General features: G+C 48.1%; 4 protein-coding genes across 7 annotated transcripts in view; 3 read left to right on the top strand and 1 right to left on the bottom strand.

The window, feature by feature from the left end:
• Positions 1-20,461, top strand: part of LOC118511248 (LIM and SH3 domain protein Lasp) — a 45,459-nt gene extending 24,998 nt beyond the window's left edge. Inside the window, exons 3-7 of one of the 2 annotated variants that reach the window (XM_036054096.1) lie at positions 7,002-7,134; positions 8,288-8,423; positions 12,607-13,662; positions 15,093-15,349; positions 18,382-20,461. In XM_036054096.1, the coding sequence (XP_035909989.1) occupies positions 7,002-7,134; positions 8,288-8,423; positions 12,607-13,662; positions 15,093-15,349; positions 18,382-18,561 (1,762 nt within the window). In that variant the 3' untranslated portion in view covers positions 18,562-20,461. The remainder of the gene's footprint in view (positions 1-7,001; positions 7,135-8,287; positions 8,424-12,606; positions 13,663-15,092; positions 15,350-18,381) is intronic. The other variant, XM_036054097.1, reaches the window with a different exon arrangement.
• On the bottom strand, positions 15,356-17,799 carry LOC118511249 (leucine-rich repeat extensin-like protein 5). The gene is made up of 3 exons (XM_036054098.1): positions 17,403-17,799; positions 17,127-17,324; positions 15,356-17,057 (listed from the first exon to the last, which is right to left on the bottom strand). The coding sequence occupies exons 1-3, from the start codon at positions 17,548-17,550 to the stop codon at positions 15,577-15,579; spliced, it is 1,827 nt and encodes a 608-aa protein (XP_035909991.1). The 5' UTR covers positions 17,551-17,799; the 3' UTR covers positions 15,356-15,576.
• Positions 20,462-20,647: 186 nt separating the features above from the next.
• On the top strand, positions 20,648-22,660 carry LOC118511251 (gibberellin-regulated protein 14-like). 3 transcript variants are annotated; one of them, XM_036054102.1, is made up of 3 exons: positions 20,648-21,451; positions 21,533-22,234; positions 22,312-22,660. In XM_036054102.1, exons 1-3 carry the CDS (start codon positions 21,334-21,336, stop codon positions 22,557-22,559), a joined length of 1,068 nt encoding a protein of 355 aa, XP_035909995.1. In that variant the 5' UTR covers positions 20,648-21,333; the 3' UTR covers positions 22,560-22,660. The 3 variants fall into 3 exon arrangements, with proteins under 3 accessions (XP_035909995.1, XP_035909994.1, XP_035909993.1); XM_036054101.1 differs by having other exon boundaries at positions 20,649-21,451; positions 21,533-22,226; positions 22,304-22,660; XM_036054100.1 differs by having other exon boundaries at positions 20,649-21,451; positions 22,309-22,660.
• An 835-nt stretch (positions 22,661-23,495) lies between these two features.
• On the top strand, positions 23,496-25,643 carry LOC118509869 (keratin-associated protein 9-1-like). Its single transcript, XM_036051092.1, has 3 exons — positions 23,496-24,450; positions 24,538-25,200; positions 25,278-25,643. Exons 1-3 carry the CDS (start codon positions 24,375-24,377, stop codon positions 25,535-25,537), a joined length of 999 nt encoding a protein of 332 aa, XP_035906985.1. The 5' UTR covers positions 23,496-24,374; the 3' UTR covers positions 25,538-25,643.
• The last annotated feature ends 247 nt before the right edge of the window (positions 25,644-25,890 follow it).

Here is a 25,890-nt window from a genome sequence, read left to right as displayed (position 1 = left end):
CCAACGCTGGCCGGAGCAAGACGTTTGTGCTGGGTGACATGTTTCATTGAAGCGTGGCGTGTAATTTTAATTGAATCTAATTATAACCAAATGTAACTCCCCGACACTCGCGCACTGGATAAAACTGTCGTAAAATCAGCATGGAAGTTGAGACGGATCAGCCTCGCGTTAGGCAGCATCACATCAACCACCAGACCATTCTCACAAATTCATGAAGATTTATTGGTTGACAGAATTTCTTCAGCACGGAGTGGCTCTAGACCTCGATCTAGACCGACAGATCGGGTGTGGGTGAGCAACGGAGGCATACGCAATCAACGTGCGCGTCGGTGTACGGAGCGAGCAGCTAGGAAATGGTGTGAGCAATCGAGTGCTTCATTAAAACCAATGGAAGGCTAGAACACGACACGCACGCACGGCCGTGTACGGGCATCGTGAAGAATGGCATTAATTCTTCCGGAAGCTGAAGCACACCCACCATCACTTCGGAAAGTCCAATTTTTCTGCACAAAAACGCAAGAAGACCATTAGAACGGTGCGTCCGCTATTGTACCGCGGTGGACGTGTTGATAGATACACGCTAGTTGCTCGTTTTTAGCAGCGCATACCGTCGTACCAGCACACCAATTTGTTTTGTTGCTGCAGCGAGCTCTGGGGGTACGAAGGTACAGGTTTTGTTCTCGCTGAAGCGTTGGCCATAAACAAACGCCATAAGCGAGCAGCCTCAGCAGTGTCTTGTCCGTATGCGAACGATACACAATTAACCACGCACGATTCGGAATGAAAATGCCACTGGTCGGACTGGGGGGTTTTCTAGTAGGTGGAAAACTAAACTTTCTGGTGGGGGGGATAGGGATAAAAATAGGAGCTGATCCCAGGCGCTTATAAGAAGTGTAGCTTGTTGATCACTTAACCAATCGCGAAACAACGGACCATAAGGGGTGAACCCTTAGCAATAGTATTCGAATGGGGTCCACCGATCGTTCCATACTCTCATCAGCATCATCAGAAGAAGTGAAGATGGGAGTTGTTTCGGTTAATTTGTTTTTAGTGTGTAATTGTGTGTGAGTATCGTCTAAACACACGTTGGCGTACATTATTTTCCGGCAGTGCAGTAAAGCGGACGCTTAAAAAGACGGGAAACAAATCGAAACTTCCACCGTCAAGATTAAGAATTTGTACACACACATTCCAAGATGGAGTTTCGTCGGCTGAATCTTTAGCCCCCCCCTCATATCCGCATACCACGCAACGTGCGGTTTGGTCGATTTAACGGGTTGCGGTAATGGTACACGCATTTAGCGCCTTACGGGAACTTTTCGACTCCCGTGCTGTGTGGAGAGAGATGTGTTGGGGTGGGGGCCAAGAATTTTAATTACTCTTCACAAATTACCTCGCCTGTATTTAAATCCCTGCTTAAGATTACGGTAAGATACAGTGCAGAAATTGAATTTAAGTGCGATGTACAACACATTAAGCAATCCCTGGACTCATCGTACACCGGTCGGAAGAGCTCTGCAGTGGAAAAGCTTTCTGTTTGCTGTCATCATTAACTTCCGCTTGGGGATTCACAGCTTCTCCTGCCTTGACATTCGCTTATCAGAAAACATCCGGTAAAACACGTAAAGTGAATTTCCTCCTCTGTTTTAAACACGTCACCCTAGACAGCAGAATGTAGGACAATGTCTTGTAGACTTGAAGGGTATTTTGCGTAACTTCTGTAATGAGGTTAGTCGCCGTATCGAACAGGCGCTTGAAAACACATTGTTGCTCTTGCCGACATTACTTGGCTACCGGGGGCACCTCTGTTAAAGCGTCCTGCAGCATGTCCATTTAATATAGAGCAATTCGTGTCTTTCGCATTGTCGCCAATTCCTATGTCGCACACGTTTCCAGTGTCAGGATTTATTTGCTACAAATTGACCAATCGCTTACCAATGCAGGCGGGCGACAAATCATTTGCTACTCGCACGATTCTAATCAATAGGAATCACGCGCATTAAATCACCACCACAAGAGCGCGCGTATTTGTCCAAAAATGGTCAACAGCTGGTAGACGACGACGGCGGCGGCGATGTGCTGTACCCGCCCGGTAAGGCCTCTGTGGTATCTCCGAGAGCAAATGTGCGAGGCGAGGCATCTGAAACCGCAACAGGGTTAAGTTGGTCAGCAGCGTGGCAGGGTTTAGGTTGAGCTATCTGACACACTTTCTACACGCTCCCACTCTCTACGCTCCCCAGTCTTAGGGAGGAATGATAAATGGAAGTTTTGGAGGGAAAAACTACGCCCCACCAACGGAAGGTGGCGTCTAAGTTGCAAAGTAATGCACTTTTATGGTCGTGTACGCTCAGGTTATCGATCGTCATCGGGACACACACTCACGTAAGAACGTGTTGACTTTTCCTCAAGTACTGCGAGGAGGCACATGTCCTATCGATTCTTCATTACTACCGTGTGTCTATGGGGGCTCCAATATTATGCTTCCGTTTGTGTGGTTTTCATATTTTGCTGCTTCGTTCCCCTGAAACTCTTGACTTCCATTATTAATCACCATCACTTTTGCTCCGGAACATTGATGAATTGGATTGGATCAGCAATTTCTGTTACTTACGTTTCATCTCCGTGCATCGTGAAGGTTCAGTACGGTTGCATGCGCTGACTTGTTTGCTGCAGTTTTTGTACGTGTGTGCACATTCAACCTGCTTTTTCTGATGGCTATCGGAAGGGGTTTTTCGTTTTTCCCATTTGCCTCCTATTCTACTGCCTTACACGTATCCCGTACGATCGACAGTAATTCCCCCTCTGTCGCTGTCGCCTTCTTTGAGGTTTGCACCACTGTTCGCCGCTTGACATGTCGTTTGTCTCGAAGCGAAACGGAACGGTTTCACTTAGCTCGGCAGTGGAAGCTTGCCCATGTTGCATGCTAATTGTTTTCGAAGGCAATAATAGATTAGTGGGTCACCGGTTAGTGGTGGTGGTGGCTTCCCGGGGTCTAATCCACCGGCCGCCCACCCGGGAGCTTTGGGACAGTTGTGCTGAGGGAAAACGGGAAGATAAAAAGTTGATGACACGTTTAGCGAAAATCTGAGAGCAATCTGCAGGCGAATTGCTGGTTGCTTCTACCAGAATTAGGAGTTAAATTTATGTCCCAGAAATCTTAGGACTTGCTCGAAACTAATATCCATACTCTACTTAACTCTTTTTTTCTTAACGAAACCAGTTACGGCATCAAATCACATCTCACTTAACCTGAAAATGAAAACATCAATTCTCGAGCATAAAACTTTACCCAATGATGATACGAATAAACCTTCTGCCTCCGCTGGTGGCGAAGTGTGTGTTGCATGTTGCAATGGACGAGTGCGCGCGCGATGCGTTCCAGGGTTTGGAATCGTAAAATTGATTTGTGCTAAATACAGCCGGGCCAGCAGTGTGGGTGGATGGGTGGTGTACGTTGAAATGGGTTCATCCGTTTATGTTTCCTCCCAACTCTACCGCCCAACCGGGGTTCTACCGAAGAACCCTCATCCACCCGAACTCGCCGCAACTGATTCCGTTTATTTATTATTTATTACATGCCACTTGCTGCACACAATCGCACCAGCGAGCATCAATGCATGAGTGTGTGCGCCGTTCGCTGGAGCTCTTGGTTCTGTGCGCTCCACTCAACGCCCACATTGCATTTTCGGAACAGCGCGTTGGTTGCTGCCTCGTCGACGACTTTCCTTCATCCATCGCCGCCATGCTGTCAGAGAGAGCCCGTTCGTTACTTATACTTTTAAAACGCTAGTCCGGAATCGTTCTAAATATCTCGCACCCGGTTGTCAGGGCCGTTTTTGCCTTCGAACGCCGCTAGTGGAAAACCCACTCTTCTGCATCATTATTCAATTTATTTCAATTCTCGTTGAAACAAAGCAACAACAAAAAAAATGCGTTAAAACTGCCCATATGAGTCGTGGCTCCTTTAGGCAGTGGACTTTCGAGAGCTCATCATTCGGTTTGAATCTCCGGCTGATACATACTTTTAGTTCTTTTCACTTTTTTTGTTGTCCGCTTGCCTCCGGTGTGTGTGTGTATGTGCTGGGGTTCTTTTCACGCTTCTGCGTGTGTGTGTGTGTGCTTCTTTTTGATCACATTCTTGGCGTTTTCTTTTGCTGCTGCCGCTGGTACGGCGTAGAATCTGTGTGTCTGGCTTCTGGCTGGCCGTCATCATCATCCCTGTGGTCTTCGTCGTCGTCGTAGTCGTCTGTCTGTCTGGATGTCTGGAATTCTCTCAATGGGCGTGTGGAGGGATGCATCTACATGCATCAGTAAATCGTTGCACTAGCAGCCGGCCGGACCCTTCTGCCAGCTTTGTAGCTTTGTGTGTGCGAGGCTTATGCCGGTGCGTGTATCGGAATGAATGAAGCAGGCTCTTTAGCCAACAATTAGGGAGAGTATGGATCCATTGCAGGGCGTTTAAGTAAAGCTGCGAACGGGCTCGTGCGATTCAAAGAAAGTAGCTCCAGTAAGACAGACAGACACAAGGGGGATGATGTATTATGCTTTTTAAAGAGAGGGGAAAACAACACAACAACAAGGCATCCAGGAAGGGCGTGATAGCTTAAGAATGCCAAACGTTTAGTGTGTTGTTGAGGGTGTGCGCCTAGCTAAATGCAGCGTTTATGTTGTTTATGCAAGGTTTTTCATGATCAAAGTGTCGCTTATCTTAGGTTGAAGATAATGTGTTTATTCGTCCGAGAAGACCCTCAGAAACTGTAAGAACTATCTGCCTATCCGGTAAAGTTCTGTAAATTATGCAGAGTGAATCCATTCCTCGTTAGACTAGCTAAGCTAAGTTCTCTTCTGCAACTACTAGGCACCACCATAATTTTCACACCACGAATAGAGAGGAAATTCTTCATATCTTAATTGTTACGGATCGTCGCACGGACGTCGAACGGTTTGCGGGCGCATTCATTCCGATGTCGCCTCCCGCTGTAACTATGTTTCAAAAGATGATGAAAATTGGCTAAAAATATTTCACCGGAAATGGAAGATGACGTCTGATGCTGTGCGTGTGCTTGTGTGTGTGTCCCTTTCCTGCGAATCCGCAGATGAGAGATGGCTTGATGAATGGAGCGCTTCATTCAGTGTATGGGGTAGACGAACAATCAACCATTCTCCAATTTATGCTCCCCATTGCCTGAGGTGCACATCTGCGTGTGTGTGTGTGTGCGTTTGTATGTGGGCAATGAATGGTTCGTCTGTATAGCGCGTGTGGGGATAGTGTGTGCCCGTCCGCTCCGTACCGGGATAGTTTACATCGCTGAAATATTGGGCGTTGGCGTTTTAAGGAGACCGTTTAAATATGCATTTTTTTTTTCAAGCAATTCTACTAAAACGCGAAGAAAATGAATTTTAAACAGCAGCACAAAAAAAAAGAGATGTATTATGTATGCCCCCTTTTTCATGAAGGGCGTGTGTATGTGTGTGAGAGTGGAAATGCAAATTTATTAACTGCATTAACAGCTTGCAGCAAAAAGGGCGTTGTGTACCAGTTTTGCTATTGTAACGTGTGCTAAATATGATGAATTTAGCACGCTTTAAAATAATATTTATCAGAATAGATAAAGCATGTGTTTGATTGCATTTTCAAGTTGCTTATCTATAGCAGCTTTGTTTATATGAGCAGTTGGTCTTCCTGGATGGTGTGTCCTGAAGAAGAAATCATATTCTTACCGGTGCCTCCGTAGCATATGGCCTTTATGCATACAAGTTTGCTTTGAGTTTCTTTACGCCTTGTAATATGCTTTAACCACCCAAAAACCCCATCGACCACGATCGTTTACGATCGAAAAGACGCACGCGCCTTTGATTAAAGCCGGCACAAACAACCGTGCACCGTCCTCCGGTCCCGTTTGCTTCCATAGTTGGTTTGGCTGTAGGTCGAAATTCAAGACCTAATATGGACACATGCTCATAAACGTGGCATTAATTCTTCGGTTTCCACCCTTGAGAGGCTGCAATGCACGGTGGGAGCAAACTGGGTCAAAATTTAATTTTTATTTCAAACTCGATTGTTTTAAATTTCAAATAGAAAATTAATTTTATAATTTAAGAGTACAAAAAATATGTAAAAAAAAAAATTGTACTTAGGAGGCAGATATTGTGGTGTTCTTCAAAATTCCGAGAACTCTCCACTGCGTTTTGCGTCAATATAAATTCTGTTGAAGATGATGATGATGATGATGATGCAGCTGAAATACAGTCCAAGAAGAATGCCTCAGAAAACAGACATCAAACAAACTCTCGGAGACATGCATTATGCAAGAGAGTGCAGCGCAGGCTAAGTAAAGACCCTAGGGAGGGCCCCTGGGGCGTGTGATTGGTTTATAATTGTAATTTAATCAAGTGCATACGATGCATTTCGTGACACAGTTTGCACTGTACCAGATCCATCGTTCTGAACCGTCAATCTTCTTGAGCAAAACCGATCTCAACGATGATGATGATGATGATGATGATTCTCTGTGAATGCAGCCCTGATTGCCCGGTGAAGTTGCAAAGGGCAAAGGAAAAAAGAATCTCCCAACCTCTTTTAAGGAACCGCCGGCACATTTCAAAACCATATATGCAGGCAGCCGGTGATGTGGCTGATGAAGCACACATTCCACGATTAATTCCATTCGCCATAATAGTGTGGTGGATGCATTATGCTGTACAACGACGGGACAGATGGGCGGCATTATCGTTTGTTTAACTTAACAACTACCGGGTTAGAACGTTCGCAAAGCCGAACACTGGACGATCGAAATTGATGTGCGCGTTCACTTAACTAAAAGCCATGTCCTGGTTCCTGCTGAGAGCCTGCTCGTGGTATCTATTTAACGCCTCGTTTCATTTCATGATGTCTTAATTAGTAACAACATTGGCTGGCAAATGTGTTGCCTGGCTCAATGGAGCAAATCCAATCGCAACTAATGTGTGTGTGTTTTTCTTACCTTTTTTTCCTTTTGCAGACATATTCCTAAAGCCAAAGCTACGACGATCGCGGAGACACCGGAGTTCAAGCGTATCGCGGAAAATACCAAAATCCAATCGAACGTCAAATATCACGCCGACTTCGAGAAGCTGAAAGGAAAAGTAACGCAGGTAAGCATTTAGATGGTTGGGCGTAAATTTTTGGGCCAGCAATTCGTCGGGTTCGTCGCTTGTGGCGTAGTCGTTTGTTTCTTTGCGGAAAGGAATCAATATGAAATAGGAGGACGCCTGTACACACACACACGTGTGATTGTGCATGATTAATACGAACGCAATCTCCAACAAGGTATCAAACAGAACATTAGTACTAATTGCAGTAATAATTACCTTTCACTGTTAACCCACACACACACTTTTATCGAGATTTGTGAGCGAGATACGTATGAACACTTTTGGAGCCGCTTGCTTTCTCGGGCCGTGTGTCCGCCCCAAACACGTGCTATGAAGAACGCATCGTATCCGCGCGTTGAGCGGAGGGCGATCATGTTTTTTTTTTCACCTTAATTGCAACCATTACTTTCGGTGAACCACACTCTCGGTTTCTCACTCCTGGATGGATCGATGGAAACTTTCGATGTCGTTCAGCGTTCAGTTGGGAGTCTCGGACGGGCGGAGGGATTGTTGAGACGCAGGAAGGAATTGGGTTGAGAGGCGAAAAAAGAAATCCTTCTCATCAGCAACATCAACACTTCAGCAACGACAAGGGGTACCGGAGCGGACGAGCGCGCTGAATGGATGGAAATGTAGGACACACGATCGTATTGCGCTTACCACCGGATTTCTTACTTCAATTAATTCAATGCAGAGCACAACTCACGGCCTGGTGTGTGATCTCACGTTTATGGGGTGCTGTGCTGTTGTGATCACCGTTTCATTTTCTTCACATACAATATTCGGGGCTCGTGCTGCGTGTGCTGCCTCTTCTTTTGTGGTTGGGAAAAAAAACGGGAAGCGGAGTTTATTCGCGGATGTACCGCGATGTATTGTTGAGATTGGAGGTTTCAGTTGGAATATGCCTTCCGTTTTGTAATTCTAGATCTAGAGAGTTCCTCCAAGTTGTTTGGTTGACTATTACAATTGAGTTCCTTTTATGAAGAGATTTGTTTGTTCGATATCTACTTCCAACCACAGCGTATGTCTTTATTTTTTCACTAATTTTTTTTCTTCTGTCTCTTTTCATATTATGGTGACCATTGAACTACGGAAATGCTGCTTTCGGAAATTCGCGTGCCCTTCTCGTGCCAAAAATCGACAAAAAATAAAGGTTGCCGACGATCCGGAAACGCTACGAATCAAGCAAAACACGAAAAACATCTCCAACGTCGCGTACCATGGCGATCTGCAGAAGAAAGCAGCGATGGAACGACAGCGAGAGTGCACGGAAATCATCGACAGTAAAGGTGAGTAAAAGTAAAATGTGCACTCCTTTCGCCATCACCTCACCACCGGATGTGACCGGACGAAGGAAGTCGTTGGGTTGCAGTATCTTCGGTTTGGGACACTGTTGTCGTCAGGGCTTTTGGTGAATTTTTTAGCTTAATTTTCTCTCTTTCGCTCTGGGTGCCCGCGTAATGCCGCTGGTTGTGCTTTGTGATAAAGGAACGAGCAAAGAGAAGACAAGAAACTTTCGTTTTGTGCCGCTTCCCTGTTTTGGGGGGTAAAAATTGTGTCGCTTGTGGTTGTTGCAACAGCTGAGCCCTGGAGCCTAGAACGAAGGGCAGATGGCAAAAATGTTTGTTTGTTTAAGGGATTCGCTTTAGGGGAAACTATTTCTTCAGTGCGTACAACGCGCTCTAGATGGAGAGAGCTGATAGTACTAAACAGAGGAGGCTGTAAAAAAATCGACCATCAACAATTGTTTGATTGTTCCCAGCCAAACGTTTGGTTTTTTGTTTTTTGCACACGGTAAAAGCTAGCAACAATTTGATCATAGATGCATGATTTCCGATTGGAAGATAGCATCGCCACGTGAGGAGCGCAAAATTGGGAATTTGGTCTTTGGGGCGGCTATTAATATCTCCCGGAAAATCTTTCCCACACTGACTTGGACTGCTGGTCCTGGTGGTTAGGTGCGGTGCATTGTGTTTGTGGTTTTCTTCTGTGGCGCCTAAACGGAAACACAAACAAACAACGCGTTGTTTGTGCAATGTAAACATACGAAAGGCGGAAGTGATGCAAACAGTCAGTCCCCCCGAACGTCCAAACAGACTGATAGTTTGTTGTATCTTAGTTGAACCGTTCGATTGTGTTGTCTTGCAGGATGGGCGAAGATTTGCTAAATAGAAACTCTCTTTTTGTGAGCTATTTTTAAAAGATTTCACTGTACGTGAAAGTCATGGAGAAACATCTGGATAGCAGCAACTTCAATCAGACACTAAATAAGTCACTACCATGGAGAATGTTGCAAATGAGTAGTGGAATATTGCAAGTACGCCGTGAAATGTTGCCCCTAAGTGATTCAATGGATCCAAACTCTTTAAAGAGTGATTCTTGGAGGAATGTTTCTGATTGACCAAATACATCTTCGTCATTCACATTATTCTTTAGAGACTTGTTGAGACGACATCAACAAGGGACATCACAATGTATAGAACTGTTGTAACAGTTTATCACAAGAGGAGTTTAATTTTTACCACCAAAAAAAAACTTCAACCGACAAAATATACGAACCACAATCGGCTAACGCAGTTCGGGGTTCCTCCAAGTTCCCATGGAATGGAACGGAACCTTGCAAAAGTGTTGGCCCGTTCCCCTGTGCTCCGGGAAGATATTTTAAAACCCTCCAAAACCCCGGGAAATAGCAATAGCAGCCCATTGCCCATTATGACAACAGAACACTCACCAAAAAAAGTAAGCGTTCGCTGCCTACCCTCTTATTGCTTTACGCTTCGCTGGGTTTCCGTTTCCTTGAACTCGGAAGAGACCTCCAGCCCCCGGAAGAGGGGACGCAAAGCACAAGTTATCATATTTTGTTCGTCTTCCTGTCTTTTTCCCCAACTGCTGGCTATGCTCAAGCAAAACGAGCTTTTCCGTGTGTCAAGTGTGCAATTGTCGAATTTCGAAGTGTCGTAGAATCGGTTGAGACACTCAAAACGGAAATAGTAGAGCAAGCATGCTTACGGAGCTCAAAATGTGGGTGCGAAAACAGAGACACAACTCTGGGACAAGCGCTGATCTTGATTCGAAACGTTCTTGCCCTGGACCGGAAATGGTTGGCCCTTTGCCTGGCCGCTCGTTTGACATCCCGTGCTGCGTAGGCTATGTGGCGTAAAATACGCAAGTGCAAACAATGGCAAATGTCGTCGCGCTAAATAGGTTGGCTTCTAGAACTAAAAGCGGAAGCCTATCCTGTAGGAGTTGGAGTATATCTTGTTTTTCTCTCTCTCTCTCTCGCTCTACAGTTTAAATTGCATTCTGAAGTTTTGGTTGGTCTTTTGAGTGTGGAAGCTTCCTACCGTTTTATTCCCGTAGCTGCAACTTCACTCCATTAAAGCATTTTTCCACAACAAGAGGGATCGAGGCTTTACCCCCGCCTGTTTGCTCGTTGTGACGTCTGGGTCTGTGCCAGATGCATACTGTTTTATGGGTGGTTTATGACCACTGCAAGGTTTGCAATAGCCGTCTTCCGCCGTGTGCAATAAAATGCCACTTTAAAACCCCAAAACCCCCAAACCGACAAGTGATGCTCGGCCCCGTAGTGTTAGAAATCAAGGGGACTGTACCAACAAACGAACTGGACAGCAAATGAACGAACAATTACTATGTGCATCGGACGTACGGACGATGAGTGGAGGTTTGATTTGTTGGCGAGTGTGGAATTTCGATGAGACCACAGGGTAATAACTACAGTGCTTCCCCCAATTCATTGTCGTTTCGATTTCGAAATGGTTGGTTCTAAGTTCTTTAAGCGAATTTTAAACCATGATCATCATCATCGTCGGGGACCCGCGTGGTATGTCGTTCGTTAGTCTGCTGGTACCTGAACGAGCTTGCGATGGCAATACGCGATGGAAGGTACCGTGAGACGACGATAGGGAAAAACCAGCAAAGCGCATTTTTATGAGCCTGCCATAAATTTGGCAACTTTTTCCTCGTTGTGTCGTCTACCTGGTGACGGCCTTAGACAAACTTATTATACCCGTGCCGTGCGGGAGTTTTTGTTAGGTGGTGATTGTTTTCCTTCCCAAGGTTGTGCGTTTGAAGTGACGAGCCAATGCCTCAGTTCCTGGTTCCAACCACCGAATAGTTCCCGTGAAAGAAGAAGCAAAACGGAACGTGTCATTAGAAACTCGATCGAGAGCTGTAAAATGTGTTCGATGATAATTGGGCCCTGCCTGGTTGGTGCCAGCAGTAGTATTTACCTTCCAGTCATCCATTCAGTCCAGTGTTTTGAGAACCTCTAAGACAGCTAGAAGGCGACTTAAGTCATTCTTGGTTAGCTTTTTGTATTTTGGAAAATCTACCCATCCCAAGCACGGGTATGTGTGTGACCAACTGACATTTTCGGTAATTGTTTTTAATGTATTCCATAAATTATTGAAGTGAGGAAACAAAGGCCCACCAAAGCCGCTCCCCGGGAGCAACCTGTGCGCTTTCATGTAGTAAGCGAATTTCCCACGGCACTCTGAACCGGCGGTGGCGGTAAGCGCTGTAAGGTCACATTTTCACACCAAACTTTGGCCTCTGAGGGTAGGAAAGAATTTCTGTGCCTGTAAATTTGGGAAGTGCAAGCGGAAGATGCTTTTATGTCGTCCACGCGTAAAAAGAATGTGACTTGGGGGATGGATTTTTTTTTCTGACTTTGGACCGCCGGAATGGTTTCGAAATCTTGGAACACGGGGCGATCGGTCGCCGGTACCGTTTTTCCGTTAATTAAAGAATATTTCGTCGCAAGAGACCGAGAAGAATAACGCAATTACTCTCCCATGGGATCTTTGCTTAGTTGTGTGCTTATCTGTGTATTACTGTGCTAACTACTACCGCTAGATAGAATTGTCCGCCGTTTGTGTAAAATACATTATACATTGCGTGTGTTTGAACTATGTTTTGCGGGAAAATGTTGGGATGGTGTCGTTTTTTTGCGTTAGCCGTTAAGAAGCTAGGACGTGTATTTCCCCAAATCTTAACACAGGAATCTAATCGCGAATGTCTTTTTTTTTTTTATTCTACATTTTTCTGTTTACTTATTGTGCTTTTTTTTGGCTTTTACTTTCATCACCTGCTGTCACATCACACCACCTGCTCGCTCTCTTCATCACCTACTGTTACACCATCAATCTAATTATTGTGCTTGTGTTGTGATTGCTGTCTACAAAACGACTCTTATCGCTCGAATCGTGTTTCAATGTTCTTGTTCCCCCTCCTCTGCGTATGTGTCACATAAAAATCAATGTAAATGGTTTCACATCACGAACTGCTGACCGGCTTCAATACTGGGGTGATCCTTGGCGTGTGTGTTGGGGAATCCTATATCTGCACAAACTGCTCCCGCACAATGCAAACGATTGCTTAAACCGCCTCTGCGCACTGAAACACACGCAACAACAACAAAAAACATGCCAATTTCTATGCGCACCTCCGCAGACAACAACGATCTAGAATCGGAGTACTTTTCGGAGCAACTGGCTGCCGAATCGCTGCCCCATTATCAGCCACCACCACCCCCGCCGGTCGTGGCACCGACGTCCGCTCCAGCATCACAGCAGGTCAATAACAATGGTGGGATGGCGGTCGGGCCGACCAACACCACCTCCCAGCAGGCACAGATTATCTCCACCGCCAACATTACCAAACACAACCAGGCGAACAGCTACCAAGCATCGCTTCAGCAGCAGCAGCAGCAGCAGTATCAGCAGATGAACAACAACAACAAGCAGGGCGGTGGCTATCCACATCCTCAGCAACAACAGCAAGGAGGATATGCTGCTGGTACGACGGCATATCATCAGCATGCCACCAATGCGAACGGCGCTGGTTCGCTCGGTAATGCTGAGCATGTGCGCCACTCGGTGCTGCAAAACTCGGCCACACCGTCCGGTGGTGGTGGTGGAGGTGCGGCAACGCAGAAGTACTACGATCCGTACGATAATTATGCCCGCCCCAATCCGGCCGCCAATCAGGTGAACAACAACGGTACTGCTGGTGCACATATGGGCAACAACAACCATCACTATCATCACAGTCAGCAGCAGCAGCAGCAGCAGCAGCAGCAACATATGCAGCAGCAGCAGCACCATCATCAGCAACACCACGGTGCTATGATGGATCAGCAGCGTGCGAACGGATCAGCGGCAGCCTATCATCAGCAGCAGCAGCAGCAACATATGCAACACCAGCAGCATCACCATCAGCAGTCGGCGGCAGGAATGGTTGATCCGTATGCTCAGCAGCAGCAGCAGCAGCAGCAGCAACGCTACAGTGCCAACAGTAACAGTCAGTACGGTGGAGCGATGCACGCTCAGCAACAGCAGCACATGTACCAGTACAACAACGGTAACATGAACAATGGTGCAGCAGCAGCAGCAGCCGGTGCCGGTGGAATTGGCAAAATTGCTGACTACGATCCGCTCACGGACGGGCCACGAAATGTGCCGCAACCGAATCGCCAGAGCGCAACGCTGATCTACAGCTCCGGCAATAGTAAGTACTCTCCAGTCACGCCACGTTATTTAGCGTAAGTGTGTTGCACATTGCTAGCTCAGCTTGTTTTGATGCGTGTTGTGTGTGTGTTTGCGTATATCCTGGTGGAGATGTTCCTAGTGCCCGCTTGCTGGAAGAAGGTTACTTGTACGCTGCTTTGTGTGTATGTGTTTTTTTTTCGATCTGAGGATGTCTATTCCAACCTACTTTAAACTGTTGTTGAACAGGAAACTAGAGGTGAAGAAGCGTTTTTCTTTACTATATTTTTTTCTTTTATATAAAATTGTGCTCCAAACATTCATCTCACGCATGCACGATCTGTTGGAGTGCTAGTGGCACAACACCCGCCGGGTTACACGCACGGCGACCAGCGGAACCTTATTCTTGGTCTGCATGGTTGCGAATTAAGCTTTCTCGTCCCACAGTCTCTATCGCGCGAACCAATTGCCAGTGCTACACAACTGTTCCCATCACTTTAATTATGCACTGCACGGATCCGCAAGGAATGTATGTCTTCCCAATTTTTTTTTGCTGTGGTGTGTGTCTCTTGTTTTCGTTGCTGTCTGCAATTTTTTATCATTCCCTCCCCGAGACCGGTGGAGGGCCGCTACTGCATAACTCCCCGGGTTGAGTTTTTATTTTACTCCCCAGTAGAAAAATCCCGGATGAAGCTTCGTTTTTTCCCCCTGTATATGCCTAATTTGTATTTTTTTCTTTGCAATATCACTACGCTGTAAGATCTTCAAAGTGTGGCGCGCCGATGGCGATGACGATCTTATCTTATCGCTTCGGTCGGCCAGTTGTGGTTGGTTTTCTGGTTCGTTGTCGCGATCATCATCCCGCGGAGGCCTTCGCTTGTTCGCTGTTCGCCGTTGCGTCGTGAGAAATAATCAGACATCCGTTACCCCGCACGCCGGTGTGTGTGATGGATGGCACCCTTTTTTGTCAGCGGATGGACCACATCGTGTTTCGAACGATTTCGTAAACGTGTGTGCGATATTTATATGCAGTTTTTTTTAACGTTTTTTAACGAATTGGTCCATGGAAGGTGTGTGTAAATAAATGCGACGGCGGTGCGAGCACGACACGCATTGGAATTGCAACATGTTTGCTCTCGTACCCTCCCACCCTAGTATGATGGATGGCAGTGATTATAACGACCACGCGTGTGTTGCCTAAAGGCGACAAAGCGTGCGCAACCAACCTAATCACCATAAAATATTGTGTCGAGCAAATAGTATTAAATTTATGTCTGTTAAACGATCGATTACCTACGGGCAACAGATCATCGATCAAGCGCTTATCAATGCTAAGGCGGAGCGATAAGCAAACTGTTGGCTTAACCTGAGCTTCAGTGTGTTCAATTCTGAGTCTGCCGTTTTACTAAATCAGTGTTTCGTTGCTTACCCCCGTTGGTTCTCATTTTTTAGTGTCAGCGAACAACAATCGACGAATCGGTTCGGTTAACGATATCGATCCGGTGAACGGTTACTATGGCTCGGTGGCGGACAACTCGCAGGCAGCTTTGTATCAGCAGCAGCAGCAGCAGCAGCAACTGTATCAGCAGCAGCAGCAGCAGCAGCAGCAACACCGACAATCCCAGCAACAGCAACCGCAGTACATTCAACCACCCCAGCAGTACGCTGCACCTGCTTCGAATGCAACGGGCAAATCGATGAGCAAAGTGGTAAGTTGTATCGAGGGAACCCTCTCTAGGGGTTGGCTATGCACTGTCTAGTTGACCATCACCGGGATAGGGGCAGTCGTCCTACACATTACAAATCAACCGAACCGACCCGACAACGGGACCGAGTATATAGGGTTTTGGTAAAGTTTTACTATTTTATTACACAGAAACAGATACTTGGGTTGTGGTTAGTTATAAATAAGTTACTAACTAAAATCAAGACATTATCACACCAGGACGCTTAGTAACGGTAGGGATCCGCTGGTGCCGATGGGTACAAGCGCGGCCCCACCAGTGCCGGTGCCAGAAACAGCATCCGCGTTACTGCAGACGGATCCGGGCAGCGGAATGTACGACACGTCCACCGGTAGCGGTCCGGGCGTTGTCGATTGTTGCTGCAGGTACGGTTGATCCTGCCGGTACGATCCAGGGAGAAGGTACTGTGCCTGGTTGCACTGATTGCAAACGACCGGCGGACAGAGGGTGGTCGTTGGTGCAGCTGTAGTGGTGGATGGTGTGGCCACGTTATACGAGATGGGTGGCCTGTTGTACGTTTGCATTTGTGGTGGATATTTGCTGTTGCCACAGGCGCACGGTGGGCTGGATGTGACCGGGCTGCCGTTGATGTTGCAGGAGCACTGTTTGAGGGCCGGTATGGCGTAGTAAGGTTGATCCTGATAGGATGAAGGTGGTTGCTGGTAGTAAGGTTTCAGGGGGACGGCGTCGGCCGGCGGATAAGCGTATGAAGGCTGCACGGTAACACTTGCGCACGTGGTCGTTTCCACTACCGGGGGGAAAGTGTAGGCGTACGGAGGAGGAGGTGGAGGTGGAAGAAGCTTTCCCGGAGCTGCATAGACCGGCGGCTGATAATACTGTTTTGGTGGTGCATAGGTTGTTGTCGGTGGTGGTGGTGGCGTGTAGACAGGCGGTGGTGGTGGTGGCGTGTATACCGGCGGTGGTGGTGGTGGTGGCGGTGGAGGTGCACAGGTTGGCGGAGGTACGTAAGGTCCTGGGACATATGACGGAGGAGAATGGGTTACCGGTGGACCGTAATAGAGTGGCGGGTAGGTGGAAGGTTGCTGGCATGGTGGTGGAGTCTGGAGTGGTGGGGCACACGTCGTTGAAACGTAACCCGGTGAGACGTAACTCATCGCTGGATACTTCGCGGGTGAATAAGTATCCGAAGGAAAGTGGTCTCCCACAACACGCCCATCGTTCACCACCTGCTGCTGGTAGCAACTGCACGGGGCCTGTGTGATAATCTCCACGTACTTCACCGGCACCGGAACACGGCCCTTCGGTCTTCGCTTGACACTGCAGCGACAAAACTGTTTCGGGACCGGATACACCGTCTGTGGGCACAGTTCCCGCTTGATGCAGGTGCTGTTATGCTTCACGTATCCATCCTGACACACACAAACTGGTTCGTCGCTTTGATATCCTTCGAGGCACAGCACGTTACTGCAATCGTTGTCGCACGTGGGTTCGCAGCACGGTGCATTAGCTTTGAGCGTTGCGTACGGGCCGCACGACGGACACTGGTCAACCCGGATACACTTGCCCTTGTGGCGTCTGTACCCTTTCCTGCAAACGCACGTCGGTTGATCGACGTAGCGCGAGTGTACCGGCCGTCCGGCACAATCCTCGGTGCAGGTCGGTTCGCAGCTTGGCGGAGATGGTAGAAGTTCCTCGTTCTCTGCACACGTTACTGTGATGATGGGGAGATGTTACACCGGTTAGTTTGTTTAAGAGTGATTGGAGATGAGTTAACGCTTACCAGGAGCAGGCGGTTTCGGTGGACAGTGTTGCGGCGGGATGCACTTGTTTTTATGCCGGACGTATCCCTCCTTGCAGACACAAGTCGGCTGACGGACGTACGCTTTAGAGCACTTGGCGGATGAGCAGTCGTTGTCGCAGGTCGGTTCGCAGCAAGGCATCGTATCGTGAAGTTGCTCGTTCTCGGGACACACGAGTTCTGTTGCAATGGAAGAAACACGTTAAGGATGTCCTCAAGATATTCCAACGATTCTAAAGTTTTTTAGTAGTTACATACCGTACGTTACAGAAGGTTCTCCCATTACTTCATAGTAATGATTAGCGCTCGAAAGCGAAAGGTGTAGCACTAGCAGCAGCAGTAGAGCTCCAAGGTGGAGTGGCACGGTGTTACTCCTGCCGCAGCAGGACACTGTTACGATCGTCATGCCTCGAAGAAGTAGTGACTGGCGCAAAGCGTTACTACGCTATGATCACCGAATCAAGCGCTCGTGATGTTATATACGGCAGCAGGAGTCACGTTTCGAGCCGAGGGCGACACGATAAAACACCCTTCATTTAAGGGTCGATTTTGCAGCAGTACGCGATTAGCGTGCTCCGAAAGGCAACGGTTAGAAACTGTGTCTGCTAAAAAGTGTGCACTTTCTAAGAACCCATCCACCGGCCAGCGTTCTTTTAACGATTGCGCGCTGCACATAGAACGCGACCAGCGTTACTTTATTTTTTCGCACTAACGGATTTGGGGCTTTTCTGGTGGTGCCCGCATGATGGGAGAGAATCGGCACGTAATTTAGTCCCGGGATAAGCTCCCATGACACAACACCTGCGTGGCTTATCTGCACATTGTGCGCTCCGTTTGCTGTGCGTGCTTGTTTCGAATTTCGAAGAGGGTGAAAGGCGATCTCTCACTCTACCGGGGCAAGCACAAGTTTTGGTGAGTTTAAAGTTGGTGCTACCGAACTCTCCTGGTAGGAGAGTGCCGCCTGCCTGTTTGTTAAATTTTTGTTTTGTCCCCCCATGGTGGTGATATGGTACAAGTTTTGACAGAATAGTCACGTCGCGGCCAGAGCACGGTAAAACGATGCATGGGAAACCGGCAAACCTTAGTTTACGGCCAGTGTTAGTTGTGAGTGGAGATGGTGGCTGCTGCTGCTGCTGCCATACAGTGTTAGATCGTGCACCAGTTACCAAGAGAATAAGTTAGTTAAATCGGTAAAATCTAAATACTAATCGTATCTTTTTCTTTTCATCAATTTTAGCGCGTCTACCGTGCCCTGTACGATTACGAGGCGCAGGATAGTGATGAGGTCGGGTTCAGCGAGGGCGATCTGATCATCGAGGTGAACTCGATCGATGCTGGCTGGATGACGGGACGCGTCGAACGTACCGGCCTTACCGGCATGCTGCCGGCCAACTATGTCGAGCTGATGAAGATATAAATTCAAACTACCTTCCCACTGGTTTCTGGCCGGGTGGTCCACCTGTTTTACCTGTGACGCGTCGTTGGTTGTTGGTGTCTCCGGGGATCAGCGTTTTGGCCTTCTGAAATGCCCATTTTGGTACGTGTAGTGAGGAACAAACCAATTCAACTGTTGTATTCGTCACGCGAAATGTATTGGTATGGTGGCAGTGCGCGATCGCGCTACTTTACTGATCGTTGTTTCAGAGAACCCCAGCAAGGTGCGCGCCCGGTAGCGTTGGTTTTTTTTTTAATTTAATTTCTTTTTTGTTATCTTTTTTTAGTTATCATTATTATTAATCTTATTGTAATAATTATTATTTTAAATTTGCGATTGTTGCGCTAACTCGCTCTAAAACCCCCCCCCCCCCCCCCCCTAATCCCCAATTAGCGGGTAGCGCGGTGAACAGTGAAGTAAGGGAACAAGCGAGAGTTATAGAGGAACCTTTCTTTTGGAATACATCATTTAGTGTATTTGTTTTTGCGAGTTTTGGGAAGTTTTTTTTAAGTCGACGGTGTGTAATACGGTAGCACACATATAACACACTACTACTGATAGGGTGCCTGGTCTTGTCTGGTGGCCGATCGTCACCGACAAACCTACAACACAATGTGCTAATAAGCGAGTGAGTGCGAACAATCGGTTTTGATGAAACACAATTCTACTCGAGTAGCGAAACGGGGGGGGGGAACAAACGGTTTTCTACTAGCAGCTGTACCGCGGTATTATGCGATGCGTACTGTAATATTTTTGTATTTAAAATACCACTTTTTAAAAACACCAACGTAGTGTTGCTGCAGCGTCGAGTACTGAAGCAAAGGTACTGAGAGGTAGGTAGGATGTGGCGGCGGCAGCTCTTCTTGGAGTGTGCCCGTGGTAGAGTAGCGGTTTCCTCTCCCCGAAATTTGATAGCGATTCGTGCCTAGATATAGATAGAGTATGCGTTACAAAACCGTTTATGCCTTTTGTTTTTTTGCCCGTGTATAGCCAAACCTCAAGTAAGTGTGGGACAGGAGGTAAACCGGATGTAGCCTAAACGCGCAGCGCTGTATACAAGTAACAATTTAGCGAATAATCAAGCTATACTAGAAGAAGAACTAAAAAAGATAATACACACACACACTTTATATTACCATTTACTACTACAGCCAAGCGCCCATACATAGAAACCTAATTCCAAGTGATGGTGTCTTCTACAAACCATCCGGATCAATTGTAGAACGAATGAGCTTCCAATGAGTGTGTTTTTGTGCGGATTTTCCGATAAGCTCGATGAAGAGGTAGGAAGATGTTAAGGATTATCAACAAACCACATCAACACAACGTGCGCCTTAGTCTCTCAGTAGAAGAGTTGCCTCACACAACCGCCCTTAAAAACCGTACGTGCTTTACCTGTTTTCCTTTCTTTGTGTATGTTGGTACTAATAAAACCTCACAGGAACCTTTACCCTACAAAGCGCTGTACGAGCTAGTTAGAAAAGAAATTCCCCTTTTTCTAATGATATAAACCCATCACAGCACATAACCCAGCTCGGTCTGGGCGAAGGAATGTCGGCAGTGGCATCGTTGAACTATTTCAAACTCAATCACCGCCCCCTTCCCAGCTGTGCACCACTATCTTTGTTAAAGAACCGAAAAAGGGAAATAAGTGTTAAGGAAATGATGTTATACAAGTGTTAGCAGAGAGAGAGAGAAAGAAGGGTGCGAAAAATGCACCACTTTTTTTGGTTTCTTTGTTTGCTGGGTGGGGTGTACGTTTAGTGTAAAAGTGTACTAGGACCACCAGCAGCCTTTATTACCGAATGGAGCAACCGAATGATTGCAAATGGCCACTGTAGGAAAATGGTAGATAAAGCATGAATAAAGCAACTCAAGACGATATCGCCGACTGTGTGCGCCCCGCATTTCAAGAAAGAAATCCGAAGCAGCTCGAAGAGAGCGTCGATCGAACATCAAGAAAGAAGAAAGAGCTTATCGATGCGGTGGGACCAACATGATGTTGTTTACTGTGAGCCGTTTCAGCCCAAAAAAAAATGGAACCTCGAACGGGACAAAATAAGTCAATAAGGAAGCCAGATCCTTATTGGCAGAATAAGTACTCCTGAAGAAGATGGCCGTGGCGAGGATGCTCTGAAAGTCTCCTGGCCATCTATCGATCGGGTCTATACTGACCGACAAACGAAAGCGCTTGCCCGTGACCGGTCCCGAGGTCTTCTGCAGCCGACCTAAAACCACCACCTGATAAGTAAGTACACAATAGATAAGAATAAGTAAAAGCCCTAACAGGAGTATCCACAAAAACCACTCCTCATTATGCCACACATCAGGTCACAACGCTGATGTACGCTGTCGTAATGGGGCGCAGTTTTCAAATTAATTCTGCGAACTGACCTTTAAAAAACTTTCTCGTGTTGCTTTGCGCATGCTGTATCTACACTTGAACACAACAACGCACGGCGCAGGTACAGCTGGAGATTGGAGGTGGCGGCCCACCAAGAAGGCGATAGAGTGGTCGCCCTCTTTTTTTGCATCCAAAAACTCGTGCTAATTGGGGGAAAAAGGGTCGGAGAAGATAGCTAGTGGTCAATCTAATCTGGAATTTGGTGGCTGCTGACCGACCGGTGCTTTACCGGCAGAAAAAAGGTATAAAACCGTCAGGACTAATGGGAGAGGGTGTCATTTTTAGTTTGCAACTAAGTATTCGTACAAGGCCACTTCTCCAACGGCGGTAAAACAGTGTGGTTTAATAGGATGCGTAAGCCTCACGCCAAAGGGTTTCTGTTCATCGTGGCAAGAATGTTGTCTCTAGTGTCGTTGCTCCTTATCGCGTCGGCGAGTGGTCTTAGCCAGACGAAAACTGTACCACTTGGTAGGTTGAATATTGTCTGCCGGACAGCGTCTGGAGGAGTTTTAGTTTAACGGTTTTTGTTTGTCTCATCACGTGAATTAGATTTCTGCTCGGAGTATGAAGTGCTGCATACTACTCCACCCTGCTGTGAGGCAACCTGCGACTATGACTGCTGTCGCGTCGTCTGCCCGAAGATGCTCGTCTACGAACCGACCTGCGTCTGTCTGGAAGGATACGTAAGACACGATGGACAGTGCATTCCCAAGTCTCACTGTCCTGCGCAACCAGCAACCACGACCCCAGCACCGTGTCAAACTACTACTACTGCTGCTACTCCTCCACCACCCTGTACTACTACTACTCCTGCGCCCTGCACGGCTTCCAAGCCTCCTCCCTGTACGACAACGAAGCCACCCTGTCCCGCTACTACTACTAAGCCGCCCTGCTCGACGACCAACTTGCCGTACGTGCTGACGACCCCCAGAACATACGGATACACACCACCACCCCGTGTCAAGTACTCTCCGGTCACATACGTTCCACCTCCACCATCCCCCGCATACCAAACACTGCCCCCGTATCGGTATCCCCCGGTGTTGTCTTCTTCGCGCGCTACACCCAAGGTCACAGCTTATCAAACGGTGCCAACGCTTCGGCCCTGTGCCTCCACCATGAAGCCTCCACCGTGTACAACGACAAAACCCCCCTGTCCTACTACACCTGCTCCAACGACTACACCCTGTCCACCACCGACAGGGACAACTCCTCCACCAACAAAAGCGCCCTGCTCTAAACCACCTCCAGGTAATTTTAGATTAATATTCCTATTGTTCTGTTACACGCTACAGCTCTCATCTCATCCCGTGTCCACATTCCAGCAGCATCGTGTGCAGCCTGCGAGGAGCTCGTCTTTGTGCAGCCCTGCTGCGAACCAACGTGTGACTTTGACTGCTCGAACGCGGGCGCCTGTCCGCTGGTGCTGGTGGAGCAACCGACCTGTGCATGTCGTCCTGGGCTGGTGCGCTATCAGGGACACTGCATAGAACCGGCCGCCTGTCCAAAGAGTGCGTCCCGCTATCGGCTGTACGTTCCAGTTGCTGCACAGTGTCTCAAGTGTGGCAACAAATAAGCAATAAGCGCTTTATGCGGCAGGGGGGGAGGTTAAGTTTGTATAGTTACAAGGGATATTATTATTGATCGAAGTAAAGTGTGACTGATTTTATAATTTGAGCGCGTTGTTTGTACCGGGGGGCGACCTCTATCGCTCTATTTTGAGAAAGCTTCTTTACCAACACTGTCCATCTATCCGATTTTATCGAATCAGCGATCAGCAGTCAACTCCACTCTGGCTATGAGTTGCTCGGTCGGAAGGTCGCCCAAAAGTTGACCTCAGACCTTATCAGAGCATACAGGATCTTGGGAAGGTCCAGGATTATTGCTCTTGTAATTCTTCTTAATAAAAGTGGCAACTTCAAACAGGCCTTCTTCTTCTTCTTCCTTGGCACTACAACGTTGAGAGGTCTTGGCCTGCCATTTCTTGATTTGCTGTGACTTAATTTTACCCGTAGTAAAGTAGTCAGCCCTGCGTACGGGGAGGCTTTCTGGATGGGATTTGAACCCCGGTCCTGCCGTGTGAAGACTGGCGCCGTTATCGCCTCGGCCAACGGACCGCCCCAAACAGGCCTTCTGTACTCAATATGTCCTCAATGACTCAAATATCCAAAAACGAACATCATAGAAGATGTTTTCTCGGGGAACTATTCAATATGTTTTCTCTGGTCCTAACAATGATCCATATGTAGCCAAGATGTTCAGGAAGTACTACACCGTTGGGGTGATTGCTCTGACCTTAGACACTCAGGTTCAAGAACCTCAAAATCGGCAAGAGCCTTTCCTTCAACTCTGTAGTCGGAGAAATCGAACGAGACGAACAGGATGTGCCTGAAGACGTCTATTCCTCACGTCTATTCTTAAGAGATGTAGTTGATGGGCCGAACATACATTACAATCATTACTTAGCAGTTCTTTTCGTCTGCCAAGAAACAATGTTGACCACTTGTTAGTAACCATTCCACTTCTGGTACCCCGCGATCGTACATCACGTAGCAGAACCTGGTAGAACACCTATACCGGGAAACCTTTTGCTTGTTGACATAACGCCACCGAGTTGTACCTGTGGCACGTACCTCTACTACTATGACTATGGTTCTTCCAAAACACCGTACCGTAACTGTTGCTTTCTTTTTGAGAAGTCTCTAGCCCAGCGGAGCAGCAAAAACCTTCCAGAAGATCCCGCACCGTGCCGCGTTCATTGAGAAATGATCCGGCGGGTCCCTCCCGGTGGGCAGCAGCACCGTTGCACCATTCCCGTTGAGTTCGAGCGATTGTGTCCCGGATTCGTAGCTGTTGCCACTTTCGTATCACTTCCTCGTGCGCGATTGGCGTGGAATGCGGGGGCCACCTATCAACCTGTCCAGGAAAAGTGGTGGCCAGTGCAAGTGAAGGTACAGTTGATAAAGCTGATCGAGCACGGGTGGCGCAAAAAACGAGACACCGGAATGTGCCGTACTGCTGATTGCTGCCTGGCGAGGAACACTGTTGTCGACGACGGGACAGTATCAACCCGGTAGCGGGGGTACACAGGCTCACGCACGATCGAACTCTCGGCCATCGGTGCCGCTTTGAGATATTGGGTGGGTTTGTGCTAGAAAAGGCGTTTTTTTGTCCTGCTACGCATTCCTGTGTCGGCATTCATCGCGAGCCGGGAGCCTTATCGAGAGCTTAGAACTGTAGCCCGGTCGCATCTTCCGACGGAGCAGTATAAAGGGTTAAGGCACACGGGAAGGAAGTATCAGTTCGCTTAGAAACGCAGCAGGTACAACAGTGAGCAGCAGGTCCTGCAAGGAACTAATACAAGCGCCGGTTTTAGTGAAGCACTTTCGAAATGGCAAAGGTGGCTACTGTTTGCTTGGCCATCGTGGCACTCGTGGGAAGCGCTGCAGCCGTGTCCTACCCTTCGCGTAAGTGACAGTGAAGCGACTCTCCTTGCTGTGTTTCGTTGCAGTTCACCAGAGTGCTCTCTCTCTCTCTCTCTCGCTTCTTCACAGAATACTGTCCATCGAACGAGGTTCTGGTGGCGTCCCCGCCATGCTGTGAGCCAACGTGCGACTGTGACTGTGAGCAGTCGACGTGCCAGCAGCTGCTCGTCTATCAGCCAACCTGCGTCTGCATGACCGGATACGTACGTCTCGATGGTCAGTGTGTTCCGAAATCGTGCTGCCCAGCCCCGGAGACGGAACCTCCCTGCACGACTGCTGCACCCGTGTACCATCCACCGTCGTGCGGCTGTGGTCAACACCCTTGCCAGTGTGCTCAGCCCGTCTATCATCCGGCGCCCGTGTACCAGCCGTGCGAGACCACCTGTGCCCCGGTAGAACCTTCCACCTGTGCCCCACCGGTGTACCATCCACCGTCGTGCGGTTGTGGACAGCACCCTTGCCAGTGTGCTCAGCCCGTCTACCATCCGGCGCCGGTGTACAAGCCGTGCGAGACCACTTGTGCCCCGGTCGAGACCACCACCGTCTGCTCTTACCATCCCGTCTACGAGCAGCCGTCGTGCGGTTGTGGCCAAACCCCGTGCAAATGTCCCGTCTACGAGCAGCCATCGTGCGGGTGTGGCCAAACCCCGTGCAAATGCGCCCAGCCGGTGTACCACCCACCACCTTGCGAGACCACTACCGCGGCACCGGTCTGTGAAACAACGGCTGCACGTAAGCACACCATTCGAAGCCCTTTCGTGACATGCAACATTTGTAATCCGTTTCGAACGTTCTTCCCCGTTCCCTAGCAACGTGCGCACCCTGTGAGCAGCTAGTCTTCGCTCATCCGTGCTGTGAGCCAACGTGCGACAACGATTGCTCCGGTGTTCAGTGCAGCCCGCTGCTGCTGGTCGAGGAGCCGACCTGCGCCTGCCGACCTGGGCTCGTCCGGTACCAGGGCCACTGTGTGGAGCCGACCGTCTGCCCGAAGAGTGCCTCCCGCTACCGGCTGTTCGTACCGAAGACTGTTTCGTGCGCCTGTAACGCACAGAATGTGGTTGTTTACTAAACGGCAACGACGCCTTTCGGTACACGGTTGATGTATCGCGCACAACATGGATTTCGGAACAGCTTACAAAACTTTGGATGTGATATCAAATAAAACCTCCCAAAAAGAGAAAAAAAACGTACACAACCCGACAATAATGTGAACGAGGATTGTTTGTTGAAAACGAATGGAAAAAGTAGTAAAGGGATGATATGCTAAATGCTTAACAGTTTGGGAATTGCCTGGGAAATGACTGGGAAGTACACCGGGGGAACTGACCCTAAGCAAAGGAGATCCTCAAAGATCCGAGCTCTTCACAGTCTCTGAGCTGAATGTATTTTGGACACAACTCATACATAGAAACATTCATTAGG

The sequence above is a fragment of the Anopheles stephensi genome, chromosome 3 (assembly GCF_013141755.1).
Source record: "Anopheles stephensi strain Indian chromosome 3, UCI_ANSTEP_V1.0, whole genome shotgun sequence".
NCBI lineage: Eukaryota > Metazoa > Arthropoda > Insecta > Diptera > Culicidae > Anopheles > Anopheles stephensi.
The sequence above is the reverse complement of the archived record's forward strand: the minus strand, read 5'-3'. Positions and strand labels throughout refer to the sequence as shown.